At 34.4% G+C, this 21,909-nt stretch overlaps 1 protein-coding gene and 1 long non-coding RNA gene across 2 annotated transcripts in view; one reads left to right on the top strand and one right to left on the bottom strand.

Moving 5' to 3' along the window:
- The window catches only part of SMURF2 (SMAD specific E3 ubiquitin protein ligase 2), a 97,252-nt gene that overhangs the window by 42,073 nt on the left and 33,270 nt on the right, over nt 1-21,909 (top strand). Inside the window, exons 2-4 of the mRNA XM_006199504.4 lie at nt 7,994-8,032; nt 13,027-13,135; nt 19,336-19,469. Coding sequence (XP_006199566.2) covers nt 7,994-8,032; nt 13,027-13,135; nt 19,336-19,469 — 282 coding nt within the window. The remainder of the gene's footprint in view (nt 1-7,993; nt 8,033-13,026; nt 13,136-19,335; nt 19,470-21,909) is intronic.
- Nucleotides 1-21,909, bottom strand: part of LOC140686183 (uncharacterized) — a 30,777-nt gene that overhangs the window by 7,981 nt on the left and 887 nt on the right. The window lies entirely within an intron of this gene.

The raw sequence follows: 21,909 nt of genomic DNA, 5'->3' as shown, positions 1-21,909 counted from the left end.
CTTTCCAAATAGTTTTTTTTTTAATTACAGTAACAGTTTCTATAGTGCTACATGCCAGGTCCCTAGATCACATGCTTTATATTTATTTCACGCTAAGTGTGTTGCTTGGCTTTAGCAGAACCTTTTTTTTAAACATGTGAATTTACACCAGAACTGGATTATTATGTTTGTAAGAGAAGCTTTATTTTAAAATTATGTCTGATCACTGTAAGACAAAAATTTACAGTTGTGGCTAGAAGAAATAATATCTACATTTATTATGTCAAAGTAGATCGTTGTTTTGTATTGAAAAAACTTGCACTTAAATTTTTAAAAAACTTATTTGTACACCCTAGTCTTGTTTCAGTTTTATTCAGTTAAAACGTACACTTGTTTGGGAAATTTTTTTGAGCAAAATCATTATATGTTTGAAAAAATTTTTAAAAAGTATTTACTTAAAAGTTGTTTGATATGAGTGAACTAGAAAGGTCATTTTCATTGAGAACCAATTTTGCCTTTGGTGAAATATTTAAATGCTGGTATTACTTGGTTTTTTTAGTGAGAATATTTACTTCATTTTGGTAGAACCTGTATCTGTTAATACATCACCTACTATGCTAATTAAATTAACTACCTGACAGGTACTAAATACATTAAGGTATACTTAGAGGCCCAGTTTGTTTTTGTAACTTACATGAAATGAATTGCCTAAGATTCCTTGATTAAATGGCACTGTAGCAAGATATTTAGTTAAGATCAGTCTAATATGATTGTAGAGGTAAACTTTAATTTAATGAAAGATTGCTGATCTTTTGGAGAAGGCCTTTCTGCAATCTAGGTTTCTGTTAACCATTTTTGTGAACCTGTATCGCCAGTAATTACTTTAGCCAGTGTTAAATAAGTTCCTTTAAAAAAGAAAATGTAAAAGAAGAGAAGCTAACCTGACAGACTATGTTTCATTCTATATATGATGGTTAAGAGTCTAGATTCTGTGATTAGACTATTTGAATTGGAATCTCTACTCTAGCACTTGCAGTGTAATCTTTGGCAAGTCTTTCATGGCTAAACCTCAATTTCTTCATCTCTAAAATGTAGGTAATACTACTACTTACTTCACGCAGTGGTTGGTATACACTTGCATGTAGTAAATATTCAATAAATGTTATCCAGTCCTTTTATATTGCTTACTAAAATTTTATTTAATGCACAATTTATAAATGGACTTCTACTTTTAACAACATATTAGGAAAATATTTTCTTGTCAATAAATATTTACATAATTTTAATGGCTATATATTTCAGCATGCTGTTTGTCATCCTTAACTGTTTCATTGTTATGCAAATAGGGTTGTATCTGATGTTTTTGCTAAATACAACATTTTGTAATAACATTTTTTTGGTAATAATGCTCTTGTATATGAATCTTTTTGTAATGCTCCAGTTTCAAGCAACAGTAACAAAAACACGTACATATGAAAATTAAATTGTGTACAAATTTTCATTAGAATTTAAATTTCATGTTTAAGAATTGAGGTAGAAGTTGTTTCTTGGAGCAGAAGGACCTAAATTGCTGTTATGTGCCAGCGATCAGGAAAGGTGCATGTTAGTAGACATTTTTAAAGCACTAGGCCATCTTGTTGGAATTTGTATAGGAATGCTATTCTGAACTTAAGTTTTATTTTACAATAATAATATAAGTTCAAAGAAAATCCTGAGAAATCTATTCTGTTCAAAAATAGTCTGTGCAAATTGCAGGAATAGTACTGTATTATAGAATCTGTTTTTGTGGGGCAAAGGAAGATGGGATGGATGTCAGAGTGTTTTTTTTTTTTTTTTTCTTCCTCTCACGCAGGCTCATTCCAATCAGCAGCGTAATTGGAATGCAACTCCACTCTGGAGGAGGAAGGGGAGTTTTTGGCAAGAAGATACTGAGCAGTTGGGAGTTTTATTCAGATTTAGCATAGGCAACCATTCATTATGAGTACAACTCAGTAAGAACAGCAGTCGCATTATATTTCTGTAGCTGGGATTTATACTCTGATATTACATTGTATGTTGTATATAGATAACTCCTTTCCAACCAGAAAAAGATATTATTGATTTAAATAAAATGGTAATATTTATTGCATCTGCACTTTTAAAAATGGTTTCTTCCAGTCACTGCCTCAAATAAAATATACTTAAAGAGATTTTTCTGAAATTTAAAAATATTTATTGAGAAAACAACAAAAAAGGACATTTATGATGTGATATTTGAATTATACCTGACCTGCAAACTCTGAAGTCAAAGGACTCTGTCTTATTTATCTTGGTATCTGCAGATCTACCATTGCACTTGTCACAGAGTGTTAAGGAAATGTTGAATGAAAGTGTGAATGTAGAATTTGCTCCCTTCTCATTAAGCATCTCAGGATGGTCACATCTGCATGTGTGTGAAATAGAGAGGAGTAACCAGTATACCAACAAGGCTGAGCTTAGCTTATTTTGTGTCCACTGTTTCAAGCCCATCTATCTGCTGAAGAGTAGAATAGCTACAACAGGCTAGGTTTTGAGAGTGTAGACTTAAGAATGAGAAATGCTTTGAAGGAATTTGAGAAGGGTAGTAACATGATCAAAGTAGTCTAGTAAAATTCATCTAGTGCAGAGCTACAGGCTGTATGAAACATGGTCCCTAATAGTATTTGCAGATTTTTTTTTTAATTGAAGTACAGTCAATTACAGTGTTTTCAATTTCTGGTGTACAGCGCAGTGTTCCAGTCATGCATATACTGGGACATTTTTTTTTTTCTACTTTTTGCCTGTTTGTGTTCTGAATGTTTTAATGCCCCTAAATTTAAGTCACAAAGACTAGAATACATGTATTCATTTTCATATTCTTCTTTTTTCGAATGTTATTACCAGATATTGAATATAGTTCCCTGTGCTATACTGGAAGAAACTTTTTAAAAATCTATTTTTATATATAGTAGCTAACATTTGTAAATCTCAAACTGGCAAACTTATCCCTTCCCACCCCCTTTCCCCGGTAACCATAAGATTGTTTACTATGTCTGCAAGTCTGTTTCTGTTTTGTAGATGAGTTCATAGTTTCCTTTTTTTTTTTTTTTTAGATTCCACATATGAGTGCTATCATATGATATTTTTCTTCCTCATTCTGGCTTACTTCACTTAGAATAACAATCTCTAGGTCCATCCGTGTTGCTGCAAGTGGCACCTAATGGTATGAATACTGAAGTAATGGTGCTGTGCTGGTATAATGCCACGTTTGTAGGTAGCGTTACTCAGAATTGGCATGTGACTGCTAAATATCTGCAGTTCGATGTAATATTTTGTTACAGTACAAAAAATGAGTGAAAATTCATTTAATTATAGTCTTAAGATTTCTGCACCTTTCTGTATAAATTATTTCAATAGAAAACTTACTAACATTAAAGATACTGAAATATTGATAGCTGTCTAGGGGTAAGTCTATACTCCTTAGCCTTTGTTCTGGCCCCACCCAGCTTACAAGGTTTCTCTCCTGCCAGTCCCTTCTGTAATTTAGTCCAGTGTTTCTCAACATTATTTTTACCAATTCCCTGTAATAATCACCTACAAAACAAAAATGGAGGTTCTTCCACACTGCTACCCTTCCCTAGCTCCATGATTCCCAATCTTGGCTCAACTTTCTAGTTTCTATTACAAAAAATGATAATTTACAAATATAAATGTAAAATTACATTACAAATATAAAATTACATTATAATTTTACACATACACTCCTCAGGATCTTCTTTTTTTGTTTTTTTGTTTTGTTTTAGTGAGGGAAGGTAATTAGATTTATTTATTTATTCTTAGAGGAGGTACTGGGAATTGAACCCAGGACCTCATGCATGCTAACCATGTGCTCTACCACTTGAGCTGTACCCTCCCCCAGGAGCTTCTGATATATACCTCCTTGGCTGAGAACTTGTTATAGTGACAAATAGGAGTTTGTCTTTGTAAAATTAATTAATACATTGAGCATTTACTGAGCTGTTATTATTGGTACTGAGGACAGAAAGATCAATGGGCTGTGGCTCTAGTACCCCAAGTGCATCCCCAAGAAAAAGTACAGTAAAGTCTCCAAGGGTTAACATTTTATTTATGCAAATAGATTACCAAATCTCAAATGATTTTGACAGTTTCCTTTGAAGATTTATGTTTTTACTTCTAGCGTATAAAGTTATTAACAGACTGGAGTCATTGAGATCTAGTGTTAAGATTAGCAGTCTGACCAGTTTTGATATTTCTTTGTTTTAACTTAATCTTGTTTCTTCTGTGTTACCTTCCCTAGTCTCTGGGTTACCGAAATTCAGTTTCTCGGGTGGGGGGAGGGTATAGCTCAGTGGTAGAGTGGTTCAGTCCCCAATTCCTCCATTAAAAAATAAATAAATAAACCTAATCACCCCCCCAAATAAAATAAAATTCAATTTCTCTTCATAAACTTTGAACCTGATTTTAAAGTTCTTTGTTATTTAGATTTTTCAATTGCTTTTTAAAACTTAGTCGTATATTAGCAACATCTCATTTGTGTTTAAAAGAAAATTTGTCAAACATGACCTGATAAGTATATTTTAAATAAAGGGAAGTGATAAAAATAAGATTTTATAAGTCAAAATTGTGATTATTTGTCAATTGGTAATCTGTCACATAGTATAAAAAGCCCCCCTTTCAATAAAATTATTTTAGATTATTTTGGAGTTTATTTTATTAATTCAGCCGGTATTTACTAAGTGTCCTTCAAATGCGTGGCACAGTGTGTGCTTAGTGCTAGAGGTAGAAAGAAATGAAACAGACATGATTTATGCTGGATGGCGTTTAGGACCTTCATAGTTATAAGCACCATTCTAAGAAATTATAATAAAGTGTGTTGGCTGCCCGTGATAAGTATGGGCTTCTGTGAAAATACTAGTGTGCAGAAGATGAGAGAAACATGCTCTAAAAAGTTTCCTTCTTGTTTGAGACCTAAAAGATGAGTAGGTGAAGAAGCCTGGGAGAAATGTTTTAGGCAGAGGGAATGGCACCTAAAGGCTGTGGGTGAGAGATGGAGTATTTGTGAGAAAGTGAAGGTTCCCTGTGGCTGGATCTTGGACTTGGATGCTTGGAGGGGAAGAAGTGGTGCTGGAAGATGAGGTCAGAGAGGTAAGCAGAAGCTAGGGCTTGAAGGGCTTATAAACCAAATAGATTTTGGGCTTGAAGACCTTGACAGTGTTCTGAGGATAGACGTCAGCAGAGGAGACAAGAGAGACAGGGTCCCACAGAAAGTGTTAGGTGTTAGGTATGTGATCCAGAGCACAGGTGGAAGGATAGTTTTGAGGAATGTTTTAAGGATGTTTTGTAATGTTATTAGGAGAGGAAGTGGATGGAAGGACCTACATCATATTTTTAGAAAGGTCACTTTAGATCCAGTGTGGAGAACTGATTGGAGGAAGTTGAGGCTTAAGACAGGACTGATTGCAAGAATGTTGTAATGACCTAGATAGCAGTTGATGGTGGCTTGAACTAGGGTGGTGACACTGGTAATAGAATTGGACAGATGAAGAATATTTCAGAGGCAGAGTTGATTAGAATTGATAATTGCCAGGAAGTGGGGTGGGGGAGGTATAGTGAAAGTTGCTACGGAGGTTTCTGACTGGAGCAATGTAGTGGAAAGCAGGGATATTTATTGAAATAAAGTAAACTGGAGAAGCAGTTTTGGGGGAGGGGGAGGTGGTGATTTTAATTTGAGGGCATAGTTAGTGTGCTTGTGTGAACCTGGAGTTCAGGAGAGAGCGAGGGTTGGGTTTATAAGTTTCGGTGTCATCAAAATGATAAAGACCAGGGAAAATGTATAGAAAAGTGGCTCTTCAAATTTATTTTTCAAGAGGGGAGGAGTTTTGTCAATCTGTTCAACTGTGAACTCTCCCCAGAAAGAAACACATACAGTTTAACAGTTTACATATTAATTCCAAGGTTTACAGGATTGGCATCTGTGCCCCTCAGGTTATAGAGTAAAACAAGAGGACGTAAGGCGAAACCTTGAAGGACCTGAGCTTTCATGGCTGGAGCATAGGAGAAGATTTAGAATGAGTCTTATTATGCCTGTTGTAAAATCAGGTTAAATAGAAACCTAAAAAGAGGAGTTCCAGGAGAGGTAGTAGTCAGTAGTGGCAAATGCCTCTCCGGGGTCAAGTGGATAAGAAATGAGAAGTGTCCATTGGATGGATTTAGTAATTAGGTCCCCAGGGCTTTGGAGATGCAGTATAGGGGCAGTGGTGAGAGGAAACCAAATTACAGTGGATTGAGGCACTAGTGTAGACAGTATTTTAAAGTAGTTTTGTTATGAAGGAAAAGAGGTAAGGTGGTGGACTGGGGACGCGAAGGCAAGGCTTGAGTGTGTGTAAATACTGATGAGGCCATTAGTAGAGGAAATGAAGAGAGAAGTTCCTGAGAAAGTGGTGGGTTGGATATAAGATTTCAGAGCATGGGCAGAAGGATAGTGTTAGAAGGGAGAGTGGACATTGTGAGTGGAAGGAAGAAAAAATGAGTATCAAAATAGTACGTTTGTAGGTTTAGTGATAAGAAGTTAGAGAACTTCTCATATTTTCTGCTTCTCTGAAGTAAGATGTGAAATTATTTCACTTTTTGGATCATAGGATGATGGTTTAAAATTATGAATACTTCAACAATACTGGAGATTATAATTTGGATTTATGTATATGTTGTATATATATTGACCCTCAGTATTCTATTCAGTTTATATGATGATAACAAAAGTTTAGGGAGGAGTTCTTCAAAATCAGGCTTGTGATTTGTTACTCTTAGTTATGGCCCTAGTTTTAATGATTGAGTTTTTTTGTTTTCCAGAACAGAACTGTTTCTTACTAAGACAGGGTTTGAGAGACTTTGACTAATAAATCAGTATCTTGTGCTTACTTAATAATTTTATTCATTTACCAATGGCATCTGTCTTCAAAATGATTTTTATTTGAACTTTTAAAGTGAATAGTTACATTCAGACTTATTCCCAAGGTTTGTTATAGTAAATTAATTTTTGTAAACTAAACTTCCAATAAGTGTAACTAATTTAAACTGTGAGTAGAAGTAGATAGAAATTAATGAAACATTATTTTCATAGATATTTTATAAATTAAAGTGTAAATATATGGCAATGGTATTTTCCTTTCACTTGTAACAAGTTTGAATCAAAGAAGTTAAGTTTATGATTCTATATAAGCAGTAATTTTAAGAATTGGATTGCAATGTTAATTGACATATAATTCACATACTATAAGATTCATCTCTAAAGTGTGCGATTCAGTAGTTTTAATATATTGACAGGATTGTGCATTCATCACCAGGTAGTAATAATTTAATGTACAGTAACCCAGAGAATGTGGATTTGGGATATCTTGCTCTACATATTAACTTTTAGTTTTTGGAAGATATAGCATATCTCTTGTCATTGAGCTGATGATTTAGGAGGTTATTTATCTCTCCTGTAAAAATTGCTGTGGAGTTTAGATGGATAGTAACTAACAGAAGGTTATTCTTTAAAAATGTCATCTATAAAATAAATATAAAATAAAACTAAATTAAAATGTCATTAATAAAACTTTGTCTTACTTATGATCCTCTTCTGTATAGAATTTTCTCCTTAAAAAGTATATATCAATCTCAATTTACATATTTCCTCCTTAGAACTATTTTTCCTTGCCTCCAAACTACCCTGAGAATAGATAGATCTTGATGAAAGATAGGAATTGGTTCTTTGTTAGAATACTAGATTTATAAACATTTTTATCCTTGGCTATTATTGGTGATCATTGTTGCAGCCACTAGTTCAGCTGTCTTTTGCTAGTCTTTAATCAAAAGTTGTGATCATATGTCATGCCTTGCTGTAGTTAGTATTTATTATTCACTGGTGTTTTCAGTGTTTTAAAATGAAACTTTGACAGTGCAGTCTCACCATTTTATTTTAATTCTTCCCATGTATTTTTTGTTTCCTTTACAGTACTCTGTGCAAAAAACTTGGTGAAAAAGGATTTTTTCCGTAAGTAAATGAACTTTAAATCTTGTATATTGTGTGTAGATTTTTTATTTTTGGATGGCATTTTCAGAATTGTCTGGTTTAGGGATTTCTCTGCTCAGAAGTATACTCAGTGTTGTTTTATGAATGCTTTGATCAGAGTCTTTTGGCATCACATTTTTGAAAGAGGATTTTGTCCTCTTTTAGCCTTAGCCCCTTTCCCTTTATCCCTTCCTCCCACATCTGTGTGTGAAATGCATGTGTGCAACTATGTATATGCAGATGTGTGTAATATATATCAAAGGTGTGCATATTACTAGATTTCTAGAAAAGGTTTGAGGTTAATTGTTAACACTTTTTTCCCTTAACATTTTATAGGAAATTTTACTCATGTGTTTAGGATTCATTGGAAGGTAGAGAAGCTATTCAGCCTGCTTGGAATTTCTAGAGTGTAGGAAAGAAATCTGCCACATTTGATTGTAGAAGTTCTTGTCTTAGACTCCAAAACAGACATTTAGTTTGCATATTTGCAGTTTCTTTGCCAGTTTGTTGTGAAATTTTTTGTGACTTTATTTAGGCTTAAGTTTTGGGAGGGAGGATTGGGAAGTACCCTTCATGTGTGTTTAAAATCTCTACTCTATAATATTATACTCTGTATTAGCTTTAAATTATTGAGTAAAAATGATACATATTTTTTAGTAAAAAAGTCTAAGCCAACAGAATTTGATATGGAAAATATTTGAAGTTAGAAATAGAGAAAATCCATTAGATTTTCAAATTCAGGTCCTACCAGCCAACAAAAACTAGCTGTCAGTGCTAATTTAATAGGACATACATTAATTTTCAAGGATTTAATCAAACGCTATAAGCTCTTGATATGTTTTAAAATCATACTTAATTCATTCCACTGGAAATTTTATTTCTTCCAGTCTTTCTAGGGTAGAACCTAAATTAAAGTTTATAAAATAATAAACTATGTAATTAAAAAATATGAGTATCTGTGCTTATATGGGGAAGCAATTAAATAGAGTAATTTGGGACATAGTAAGAAGGACATTAAAAGCAGTCTCCAGTTTATGTACCATGTGCCCTCCATCCCACAGATGTCACTGTAGGAGAGGCCAGTGACATCTCTCCTTGCTGCCACCAGTTAATGCAATTTTCACAGGCTGCTGCTGAACTACCCCTCTCATCCCTGTTGCTAATAATCTAATAGCCAGTGTATATTCCTTTTACCCTTCTTAAGGTTAATTTGGGGTACGATTTATCCTAGTGGGGCTGCAGAGTGGCCAGTAGGATTGGATGGGCAGGTGACAAGGAGAAAAGTGAGGAATACCCCCAAGACATGTGCTCTGGTTTTAAAGACAAAATCTTCAGTTTTGTCTCCTAGCCTTCCTTCCCAAATTCTTTCCCATCGTCTAGAGTCCCATGGCACAGCTTCTCCAATAAAATATCCAGATACCCTTGTCTGTTTTCCTAGGGAATCTGGTGGAATCTTCCTTTACTTTAATTCTTTGTAAATCCCTGAGAGCTGATTTATTATCAATTATATGATCTTTATGTGCCATTAAGTTGTATGTAAAAAAAAAAAAGAAGGAAACAAAGAAACCTTCCCCATTTTTATTGATGTAAGCAGTAAAAATAGATTGAAATTCTTGAACTGTGAACTTGCTTCAGGGATAAGAAGACTAGAGGAAACTATGTGATTATCTTTAAAGCACAGTATGGAAAAAACACTTGATGGCCCTGAAAGGAAAACGGGAAAGCTAATCCTCAGGCCTTCCGAAGGAACTGAGCCAGGGATGGATGATTATCTCCCAGGTCACACTGGTGAAGGTCCCCTTGCTGTGGTAGATTTACACTTTTCAAAAATCTGTAAGTTGAGGGTTGCCCACATTAATTTTAGAGAAAGAGTTAAATAATAGTTCCTAAATCTCTTAGTTAAATTTGAGAGTGTGTTTATTGATCAGAATGCAATTATCATCAATACTGAAATATAGTTGTTTTTGCTTGTAATTCAATATAAGTTGTGTTGAATGAGAAAAGTAGATTTTTAATATGAAGCACGACTATAGGCTGATAATATGCATATTTAGCTATAAGAAAAAAATGCCCTGCCATGAGTTGTCTTCTGTAGAATAATGTGTAGAATTGTAGATAATACTATCTATTCCAGGGTATCTACCCTTGCTGAGAAGAGTTTTACTAACTCATTTTTTGGAACTATTTTTAACCTTACTGGCTTTTAAAATAAGTTAGCTCCTCATTCCCCTGAAATTTTAGCAGGAAAAATTTCAAACATATGGGAACATACAAAAATTTTATAGTGAATACCCATGATCTAGATTCTACTGTTAACTTTATCACATATCTGTCCATTACCTGTATTTTTAAAATAATGTTTTTATTAGTATCAAATTTTTTCTGTCTTTTATGCAACATTTAAATAAAAGCTTCGTGTGTAAGATACTTTGTTGAGGTGTTGTATAGGGACCAAATTGAAGTCTCTGAGATCCAACGTGGTTGGTCGAATGTTATTTTCTCCTAATCAGAAATAAAGCTTTATTTTCTCTGATAAGTAATTCACTTTTAAGTTGAAATTTTTGTTTTCCTATTTGCAGCTCAGTACGTGCATTAGTGTAGTGAGGAAGTTCCTGAGTTTTAGCTATTCTCTATGACTCAGCAGTGTTGGGGAGAATTGAGAAATTTTTTAAAATACAGAAAATACTTCAGCCACTTTATATTCACCACTAGAGGTCTCAATAACTTCTGAAAACTTGATAGCTTCTGACAACACAAGAGTAACTTGGCTTTCAAGTTAAATTCTTGTAGAATACTGTGATCAGGTAGGTTGAAACCTAGGTATTTTTTTGTTAGGGTATAGGACTTGTGTTTTGTATTATTTACAGAAAAGAAACATGGGAGGGTGGGACTCAGACTTTAATACTTAAATGAGGAATCTGGAGGCTACTCTTATTAGTGTTTTTGTGTGGAAAAAGTTGTTTTTCTTAGTCCTGATTCTTTAACTAGTTAAATAACATCTAAAAGGAAAGTTAGAAATGTGATTTTTTTGTGTTTGTTTTTGCATTGCAAGCACATATTTATATTTATTTGCTTAAATAGTAGAATCAAAATAACAGAATAAAATGAATTCCAAGAAAAAATACTTAATTTTATTGAAGGTAGAGGGGAAAAATATTCTTCTGTTAAACACGTTTATAGATGGTTAGGTATTATTGAAATACTAATATGAATAACACTAAACTTCAAGAACAGTGTAATTAAATAGGGTGATACTCTTTAACTTACCAAGTGTTTTCTTAGCACTTAACCCTAACTTACCAAGTTTTTTCTTAGCACTTGACATTTAACTATTGGTCTTCTCTTATCTGTTTGAAGTTGACAAATCTCAGACTCATGGAGTTGGGGAACTAGCTAGATGAATTCTGTCTGACCTTGAGTCCTGGCAAATTAGTATCTTGACTTTAAAAAAATTAGCATAGATATCAAGGTGCAAAGTTTCTCCAGTTATCAACACTTACCAATATTTCATTTTAGTATTTTCAGCTGTCCATAGGAAGTCTGCACTATCCCAGTATGTATAACATCTAAATTGTCATTTTGGTCTCTTCAACATTTTATTTAGTTCTACCTTCTCCTGACTTTTAAAATTCTACTCATCCTGTTCTTTGTCGTACTGTATGACACTTAACTACAGCTTCTCTGTGCCTTTAATCTTTCCTTCTTCCAGTTTACTCTGAATACCACTAATAGAAAAATATGACAGTGTATTTATTTACAGCCATGCTTGAGAATCTAAAATGGCTCCCTGTTCTCTACCTCAGTCATTCCAAGCCTTTTAAGCCTCTCTTAGATCAGTCTTACCTCTCCAGTAGTATGAACTTTTACACTTAGTACAAACGCTTTTATTAGACTCCTCAAAGCCCTTCAAATATTATCATATCCTCCTTGGCACTCTATTTGTCCTTTAAAGCCCAAGTAAGTCCCATCCCCTCAAAAAAAAAAAAAAAGCCTTTCTTTACTGTTCAAACGCAAACCTTTCTCCTGCTTTTTTGAGCTCTTGTACTCCCTGTTGAACCACATAGTAAATGAGAGGTGTAACACACAGCGTAGTGGTTAAGAGCATTAAATCAGGCACCAGAATCTGTGTGCATGTGTTTACAATCTAAACTTTAGACCCGGGCTCTCCCACTTACTACCGTGTGACACAGGCTAGTTAATTAACCACTTTGTGCTTCACTGTCCTCATCAGTAAAACAGAGATAGTAGTAGTATTTACCCCATGGTGAGGATTAAGAGATTTAATATATGTAAAGCATTTAGAATAGTGCCTGACACAGTATTGTAAGGGTTTTCTTTATAATCAGTACAGTGAAAAACCTGTTTATTCTCAGATTTTTTTTTTGGTTTTTGTTTTGTTTTGTTTGTTTATTTTTAATGTATGGCATTTTAATTTCCCCAGTTAGATAGTAAGCTCTTTTAAGATAGGATATTAAATCTTTTTTTTTCAATTTCTAGTCACTCATGGTAGTTATTCAGTAAAACTTTTTGGCTAATTTAATTTCTGTGTAGCCTGTGTTGCTATGTGAAAACCTTTAATAAGCTCTTTCTTTCAATGAGCTACTAACGGAGACCTTGGGAGAACGCTAGGAGAGCCAGGAATGTTTTAAGGACTCAGCTTTCTGGGGTCAAAGGGCTGGCAAAGATCTATGAAAACGTCTGCATTATGAGGTAACCTCTGGACTTTGGTAGTTTAAGGTGAGAATGTATTGAGACATGAGCAAGAGAAAATGTAGTTTTTGGTATTTAATGTATAATTAACTTTAATCTTAGTTTTAAAATGGACCACTTTTGATTTATAGCTTAATGTTAAGCTTTTTATAAAGAATGGAATAACCTTTGTTTTGTAGCAAATAGTAATCTTTATATAAATAATCTTCCATCTTCCATGTCAAAATATAATTTAATTTTAAAAAACCTTCCCTCTTTTTTCACAGGACTTCCTGATCCATTTGCTAAGGTGGTGGTTGATGGATCTGGGCAATGCCATTCTACAGATACTGTGAAGAATACACTTGATCCAAAGTGGAATCAGCATTATGACCTGTACGTTTAAAAAGTTAATTTGGAATGAAACGTAGAATCAATATCATTTGATACAGTCTTTGAAAACAATCCCTGAAAATGATCTGAGTTTGATCTGTGGTGTAATTTGGTCCTCACAGAGGGATACAAAATCTAGTGTGAAGGTGCTTTGGCTTATTGATAGCTAACTTTGGAAGATGAGGTCTCCTTAATAATCCTATGAAGAACAAAATATATACACAGTTTAGAGCAATCTTGCTCCCCCCTACCTTTTTTCTAGTCAAATACAGGTATTAATTCACTTTAGGTCAGTTGTAGGTATAAATTCAGGAATCATAGTTGGAGTACACTTATAGGCATTCATTTTACTTCTTATATGGATGGTTTCTTCTAAATTTATTTTGATCATAGTGATATATGTACCTACTTACTTTGTGAAAAGGCAAATGTTACTGTAAGGCTTTTAATGGGAAAATGCAGTTCTCTGCCCCATTCGTATTCCTGACTCACATTTTCACAGTAACTGCTTTCAGTAACTTTGGTTCTTTGTTCTAGTATTTTCTCGTTTCTAGATATCATACTTATTTTATAGCATCTTAATATAAATATATAATTATTTAGTTTTAGGTATTATTTTAAAGTTTCTTACCATAGAAGGTGATTTAGCTTTTACAACTGATGTATCTCATTCCACTCCGATAACACCCACGTGGCCCTTCCCTTTTCCCGGTCTTCCTGTATAGTTATTTCATAGTTCTTTGTTATTATGCTCAACAGAGTATTCATAGTTGAGTCACATGGTGTGCAGTGATTACACTTTCTTTCTTGGTAACTTTTGTTTTTATGAAGTTAATAACTATCTTACTTTGCCATTTGTTTAGTTTTCCATCTGTTTCATTAATTAATTCACAAACTCTCCTACAGGATGAACATCTCTGCATGTGTTCACTACATGAGATATTCTATTGGCTTTGTTTTCTTCTTGGAGATACTCCTCCTAGAGCCTCTGTCCTTTTGCTCTGTCTGGACTGGTGATTGACCTCCTGCACAGTTGTCCTGGAACTTGTCTTTATCATTATGTTGGGAATTTCCTTCCTTCTAGGTCCAATGACTTCCTTTTTTTTTTGTTTGCTTCCCTGTTTTGGTAAAGCCTGTCTTTTGTTGTTACCTTGAGAAAGAGTACAAAGATGGGGAAAATTTCTTAGATCTTGTCTAGAAATAGGGTTTGTCTTGTAATTTGATTGATAATTTGAGTATAGACTTCTAGGTGAAACTTCAGATTTTAAATACATTGTTCCACTGTTTCTAGATCTAAGTCAGCACTGCTGAATAGGAATACAATGTGAGCCGCAAGTGAGGAGCTCATCTGTAATTTTAAATTTTCTATTAGCCACAGTAAAAAAAAAAGAAAGTAAAAAGAAACAGATGAAATTTGCCTAATAATATATTTTGTTTAATCCAGTATATCTAAAATATTTTCATTTCAACATGATATCAATATAAAATAATCAAGTTATTTATTTGTTTGTTTACTTTAAACCAAGTCTTTGGAATCAGGGGTTTGTTTTGCACTTACAGAGCACCTCATTTTGAACTAGGTACATTTCAAGTACTCAGTAGCCCCGTTTGCCTGGTGGCTACCACTTTGGACAGTGCAAGTTTAGAGTATTACTCATGACATCCTGATTTTGGTCCTTCATGATTATTGTTTTCTACTGGAAGATTTCAGGGTATTCTCTTTATGCCTGATGTTAAATGTTTTGCTCATGGACTTAGTATATCTGATATGTAGTGCTAGATACTAAGTGGGACTTTTTAATCTGGATACTTGAATAGAAAAGTTTCCCATTACTAAAGAGTTTATCTAATCATTTGTAGATGGTTTGCTCCACTCCATTTTATTTCTTCTTTTTCTTTTCCTGGAACTCCTGTTATTTGGGTGTTATCCCTCCTGAATTGATCATCATTTAGTTGTCCTATCTTTTTTCTACCATATTTTATCTTAGTTTTTTTTTTTTTAAAGTTTTAATAAGCAATTTTTTATTTTAGTAAAAACTTTAAAACTATGATGAAATAAATATTTGGGCTGTTTCCTCAACTTTATCTTCTAGCATTCCTATTTATTGTACTTTCAGCTCTCAGATTTTTATTTTTTAATATCATTTTGCTTTCTGATTACCCCTTTTTCATAACTTCCTCTTATTTCTTGGATGCAATATCATCCTTGATGAGAGAAGTGAGTATTATAATTGTAGATTTTTTCTGTTGTATTGCCTCTCTTTTCTTGGGTTTCCTTTTTTTTTTTTTTTTTTCTCTTTTTTCCCTGTTGGTTTGGTTTGGGTTCCTGTCTTTTTGATTTAAGGGGAGGCGCTTAAATGTTGATTGGAAACTCTGTACCCATAGGTAGAGCTGGTCAGCTTGCTAGGGTAATCAGGAAACACTGACATTTTCATTGCACAGAATTCTCTCCTTGGGGTTATGCTCTTGGATGCTAGAGTTCTAGGATCTCAACAATGTAAGGGTGGTAGGATGTCTCTCCACTCACTATATTAACTTCTTAATATCCTATTTTTATTATGGAATTCACCTCCTCACTCAGCTGTGCCTAGTGTCCCTGAGTAGAGAACTTTTTGGAGACTAAACCTGTGGTCTCCTGCCAGGGTTGAGGATGAGCCGGGTTGAGGATGGGATTCAAGTCTTTCCATTCTGTTTATTTTATTTTTTAAATCGCAGCATAGTGAGTTACACTTTTCATTCTTTTTAAACACTTTCACCAGTCCTTCTGCTTCATCCTCCTCATCACCATCAGAGAATACTGGGCTTACACTTTGAGAATATTTCAGGGGTTTGGTGGCAGTGGTAGTCTTGTTCCTTGTCTGTTGCTCCTTACAGACTTAGGTTTCAGTTTTCTCCAGGTTGCTAATTCAGTTATCCCATACTCTCTAAACTTCTACCATTTTGCCAACATGTGTTGTGAAATAAACATGTTAATTGTCCTGATATCCTGACTTTCCACGTTTTTAGCCTTTTAAGCTTCCTAGTCATTCTACTTCACACTTCATCAACCCCAGCTTTTCTTCTGAATGTTCCACTTGGCTTTACCTATAAAAACTCATCTTAGATCTCCCATCAAAATCTCCATGCCTGACATCTCACTACTTCTAGACCATTATTAGCTCTAAAAAACCCCTCGGGGACCCAGCTCAGCCTGATCTCTGGTCGTTTATTTGAATTTGACCTTCCAAACCACATGTAAACAAATGTTTTGTCTCTACAGCAATATAATGATACCTGGAGACAACCAAGAATCATGCTGTTGTATATACCTCTTAGTGCTATGGCTCAGTAGCTCCAAGTTCACCTAATAAGCAAATAAGTAGAAACTAAAAAAGCAGACAGTAGAGAGAAGTGAGACTTTATGGCTTCCCACCTGTCACTTACTGTGCAATCATCAGCTTGTTATCTAGCCCCTTGTGCATCAGTTTCCATTAATAACAACATCAGTAATAATGCCTACTTTAGAAGACTGATACCAAGATTAAGTGAGATAATACATGTAAAGTGCTTAGACTAGTACCTGGCATGTAATTCTCAAATATTAGATGCTTTTAGTAAATATATTATTTTAGATCACAAATATTATAACACTTGATTTGACTTTTAGAGATTTTGAAAACACAGCTGCAGATAACTTTGTTATCTGTGTAGCTGACTAACCTGTTGAGTTCTTAGTCACCTTGTTTTAAGCCATTTCTTTTAGCTTCAGTCAGATCTAAATTCAGCCGGAGATCCAACTACAATGGTGAACAAGACATAGTCCTCCAAGCTTACACCACATGGTGTATAAAGACAAGTACATAGGAAATTATAAACAGCATAATAAGACTATTGGGGAAGTATAGGGTGCTGTGGAAATATATAGAACTTCTTTACATAAATTTAGGAATTGGAGAGAGCTTCCTAGAAAAAGTGGCATTTAGGCTTAGACCTTAAGTAGGAGTAAACTTGAGAAAGGAAAGGGTGGGAAGACTCTAAGCAAAAGAAGTCTGTGTGAAGACCCAGAGGTGAAAGAGAACATGATTCTGAAAACAGTTTAGAGAGGCAGCATTGGTGAGTTGACATAAGGTTAAGGGGACTGTGGTAAAACACATGCAAATTAGAGGCAAGCAGGAGCCAGCTCATGAAGGTCCTTACTCTCTTAAAAGCTATGGGAATCAATGAAAATGAAAGGGTTTTAAGTGGGGGAAATGCTGTTACCAGATTTATATTCAAGAACGGACACTTTCTCTATAATGTAAAGAATGGCTTAGAGTGAGGCAGGAATGACAAGGAAACTAGTCTCAACACTATGAAGGAAGCCAGCAAATAGAAAATAATGACTTTATGTTAGAAAAGTAGTATTGTGGTTGGAGAGATGTAGACATTCTGATATTTTTAATACGGCCTTAAAACTTAAGAAAAAATGTTTTACCCTTGAAAAAAATGAATTCATACTGTATCCTGTGCTTTGCTGGATTTGTGGTTTTCCTGACCCTCACCTTAAGAATCCTTGCTTTTCTAGCCTTGCTGCTGCAGTCTTTCTCGACACAGCAGCTAGACTGATCCTGTTAAAACATATTTCAAATCTTGTTACTCTTCTGTTCCACATCCCGCATTGACTTCCTGTCTTACTTGGAGTAAAAGCCAGAGTTCATACCATGACTGACAAGACCCTTTATGATTTGTCCCTTGGGTTGATTAGGGTAGGCTAACTGGTATAATAGACAACCATACTTTTTTAGTGGCTTAGTGCAGTAAAAGTGTATTTTGTATATAAAGTCCATTTGGGAGGGAGGCGAGACATTGTGACACAGTCATTCAAGAACACAGGCTGATAGAAACTCCCCTGTTTTCAGTGTATGTTCCCAAGGTCTCTCTGGGCTTTTCGAGCCTCCCAGCAGGATGCTTAAGCCAGTGGTGGGTGGGCTGCTCTAAGGCCCAAGGGAATCAATATTTTAACATACCTATATATCAGGCTTACAAGTTGGGATACTGGTTTATGTGATTTTTAAAAATGTTTGGTTTGGGGTAATTTAGCTGTTTTATACTTGATTCTGATGCTAGAATTTTTGGCATATTGTATAGTAGATACTTGACAAATTAGATCTGTTTAGTCCTGTTTAAAATTTGATGCATGCATACTGAATGATATTTTAGTCCAGATTTTTTTCATTTGTAAGCAACAAAATGAAATGCAAGTTGGCCTACTTAAAAAAAAGTATCAGCTCTCATAGCTAAAAGTCTGGGGGTGGGGGTAGGCAAACTTTAATACAGCTGGGTCCAGGGCCTCAAGTGTGTGTTCCATGTTACTTATTTAAGAGTTTTAGTCCTCACTTAAGTGGTTTAGGCTTTTTTATATACCAGGTGAATTTTTCTGATATTACTGCTTTAATGAATGACACTTTAAGGTCAAGGTTGCTGGACCAAAAATTTGATCTCTTAGAGTGACTGAAATACAGTTAGGATTCTGCTGATGATAATTATGTTATTTTATTACATTTTCGCATGGGATGACACCATGTTAACAATTGGCTCTGGTAGAGCTTCTACATACTTGCAGGTATATGCACAGACAAGTATAGTAACGCTTTTCCCTGCTCTGCTTGTCTGCAGGCAGTGAAGTGAAATCTGCAAGAATCCTGCTCGCTCAAGGCCTGCATACAGGAAAGAAGCAGGGGAAAAGCGTTACAATCAGCTTTTGTTCTACAGCATTTTAAAACATAACAGGTATGTCAGATTTTTGGTCTGTCAGCCTTGACAATGCCCCTTGAAAATGAACTGAGTATTTACTGAGGTAGTAGGTCATGTCATTGGAATGTATTTAAAATATGACTGATGAAAGTTTAAGATTTTTGTTGTGGTAAAGAAATGATCATACACTTCTATAGTGTCATTTGCCATTAGCTACTAAAGTAGATTTTTTTTACTAAAAGTTGTTACTTAGCCTGAGAGTGGCAGATATGCTACAGAATATATTAAAAATTCTTTTTAGATTTTACTTTTGAGATTTTTACAAATATAAATTCAGTCCTGTGGATAGATTGAATTCAAAACATATTTTGTGTCTAGCCATACTCTAAAATATTTGTGACTTTAGACTACAAAACAAAGGAAAGATTTTACATTAACTACCTGTAATTGTCAAGTTACTCATGCATTCATTTTGTTGTTGTTGTTTTTAGGTATATTGGAAAGTCTGATTCAGTTACAATCAGTGTATGGAATCACAAGAAGATCCATAAAAAACAAGGTGCTGGATTTCTTGGTTGTGTTCGTCTTCTTTCCAATGCCATCAATCGCCTCAAAGACACTGGTTGTGAGTAGATACTAGTGCTTTAAAAATGTTAAATATACATATTTAAATATATATGTATATGTATTTTTTGGTAGGGCAGTCAAGGGACCAAAAACATACTTCCTGTGTATGTTTGAAACATTGGTAAAAATTCCTGGTCTAAATATGTTTTGTTGACTTTTAAAAAAGAAGGAAACATTTTAAATATATGAAACTAAAACTGAATCACAGCTGATACTTAGTTTCCAGTGAATTTATACCTGCTGAGAAATGATTGATAACTAGAAAAGTAAAAGAACGTGTCAAAATACAAGTGCCTTTTTTATTTCTTAGCACTCTTGTCTGATTTTGGTGGATTTGTGGGATAAAGTGAGTTTTATTCAGGTGATTGGAGTGTTTAAGGTAGCATTAAAGGGGGATGAAATTATTAATGAATAAGAATGATATAAACTGCTGTGAAAAATGGAGTTATGTGGGGAGAGTGTACTCTGGTAGAATTTATGCACAAGGTCCTGGGTTTAATCCCCAGTACCTCTGTTAAGTTTTTGTTTTTGTTTTTTTTTTAATTTTAATTACCTCCCCCAAAAAACCCCCCCAAAATTTAAAAGTTATAAAAAGGTAAGACATTATTTTGAGTGTAAGACAGCTATATTAACTACTTAACTGTAAGCTTAGTTTTTCACCAACCTGGGCAGTTAGAAGATTATACCAAGATCAAAACATTAGAAGCGATTTCTATATTGGATTAACAAGTTGACTTAACATACGTGTAATTCATGTAACCAGGTGACAAGGCATCTTTTTGGGGGTATTTCCACTGGGACATAGATGGAAATATCTTTTTTAACAGAGATTTTGTTTTGCTGTTTCTACAGAGTTCTTTTTTACATAATATAAAAAATAGTTAGCCATTGTCATGAGATTTTAGCCCAGATGCCTGTTCTAAGCACAAATTCACAGAGAATCTTGCTAAGGAAATTAATAAATAAAAATACATTAAATTTAGCTTGGAATGTTAGGTATATTAAGAGATGATCCCTTTTAATGTACTATGATACCACAGCCTAGTTATGAAAATATTACTGTTAAAAATTGAAAAGGAAAAAATTGAGCTTTGAGAAGTTCCTCTATTTCCGGATTGCCAGGGTGACCAACAGGAGATAGAAGAGATTGGAAAAGGTCTAGCATATAAAAATTAAACATTTTATTACCCAAAACAGCAGGCAGACTGAAAACTTATAGGTCACAGGTATGACTTTATTTCTGGTTCAGTTTAGCTAACATTTATTGAACCTTTATAGTACCAGGTACCATTCAAAACCTTGGTGATATAAAGGTGAAAAAGGCATAGATCCTGTCCTTTGAGAAGCAAGGACAAAGGCCTGCTGGCAAAGGGAACAAGACAGGACACATTAGAAGGACTGAACAGAAGAGGGATTGCTCTGCATAAGTCCACTGCATAGCTGTCTTAGTAGCGTTCATTTATTTTGCAAAAGTAAAAATGTCTGTTTCTGGCTGAGTGGCCAGGTGGGGCGCAGATTTTTCTTTCTGCTGTTTGTGAATGTTTCATTGCATTGGTTTATGTGACCTTTCTGATGTCCAGTAATACTTAATTTATCAAGCATCTGATGTTCTACTAGGATAGAGTAGAGAATATAGAGACTAAGACATGGTCTCCTCCTTTTATCAATTCATAATTTGTTTAAGTAGACAGATGGCATACAGCTATAAAAGAATTCAGTTACAAGTGCTGTAATGAAAGTAAACCAACATGCAGTGGGTGACATTGTTCTTTACTATAAATGGCCAGGCCAGTGTTACATCTATTTTATAGATGAGGCATGAGAGAATAAATGCGTTGCCTGTCAGTGAGTTAGTACCAAAACTGACTCAAACCCTTATGTTACAGTTTACACTTGGCTTCTTACTAGTACTTACTTTGTGTGTGGGGGTCATTTGAAATGGTTAGATTAAAAATAACTATAACAACTAGCATTTATGTGCTACTAACTAACATTTACATGCCATGTGCTGTGCGAATAGTTTTACGTAACTGTCTGATTTAACCTGTAATATGAAGTTAAGTACCATCATTATATATGAGAAAATCAAGACTTGGGGATAAATTGCTTAAGAACAACATCTATTAAGTGGCAAGCCAAGACTTAAACTGAAGTGTTTCGAATTCTTTGGAGAGAAAGTAACTGCATGTTGCACCAGTGTCTTGGGGTTTTTGAAATTTGAATTTGTCAAAACTTTTGTTGAGATAATTGTACTAATTATGTATTTAGTTAGAGAATTTTAAATATTTGTTTCATCTTTAAAACTCAGTTAATTCTTTAAATGATTGGTCTGACTTCCAATGGATTGTAGAAATTTACTGTCACTCTACAGATGTTAGAATCTCTGATACCAGCTGATTTTTTAATTGCCTTTTTTTGTTGTTGTTGATTTGAAATAG

This window comes from Vicugna pacos, chromosome 16 (genome assembly GCF_048564905.1).
Source record: "Vicugna pacos chromosome 16, VicPac4, whole genome shotgun sequence".
NCBI classification, from domain to species: Eukaryota; Metazoa; Chordata; class Mammalia; order Artiodactyla; family Camelidae; genus Vicugna; species Vicugna pacos.
This window is presented reverse-complemented; position numbering and strand designations above follow the sequence as displayed.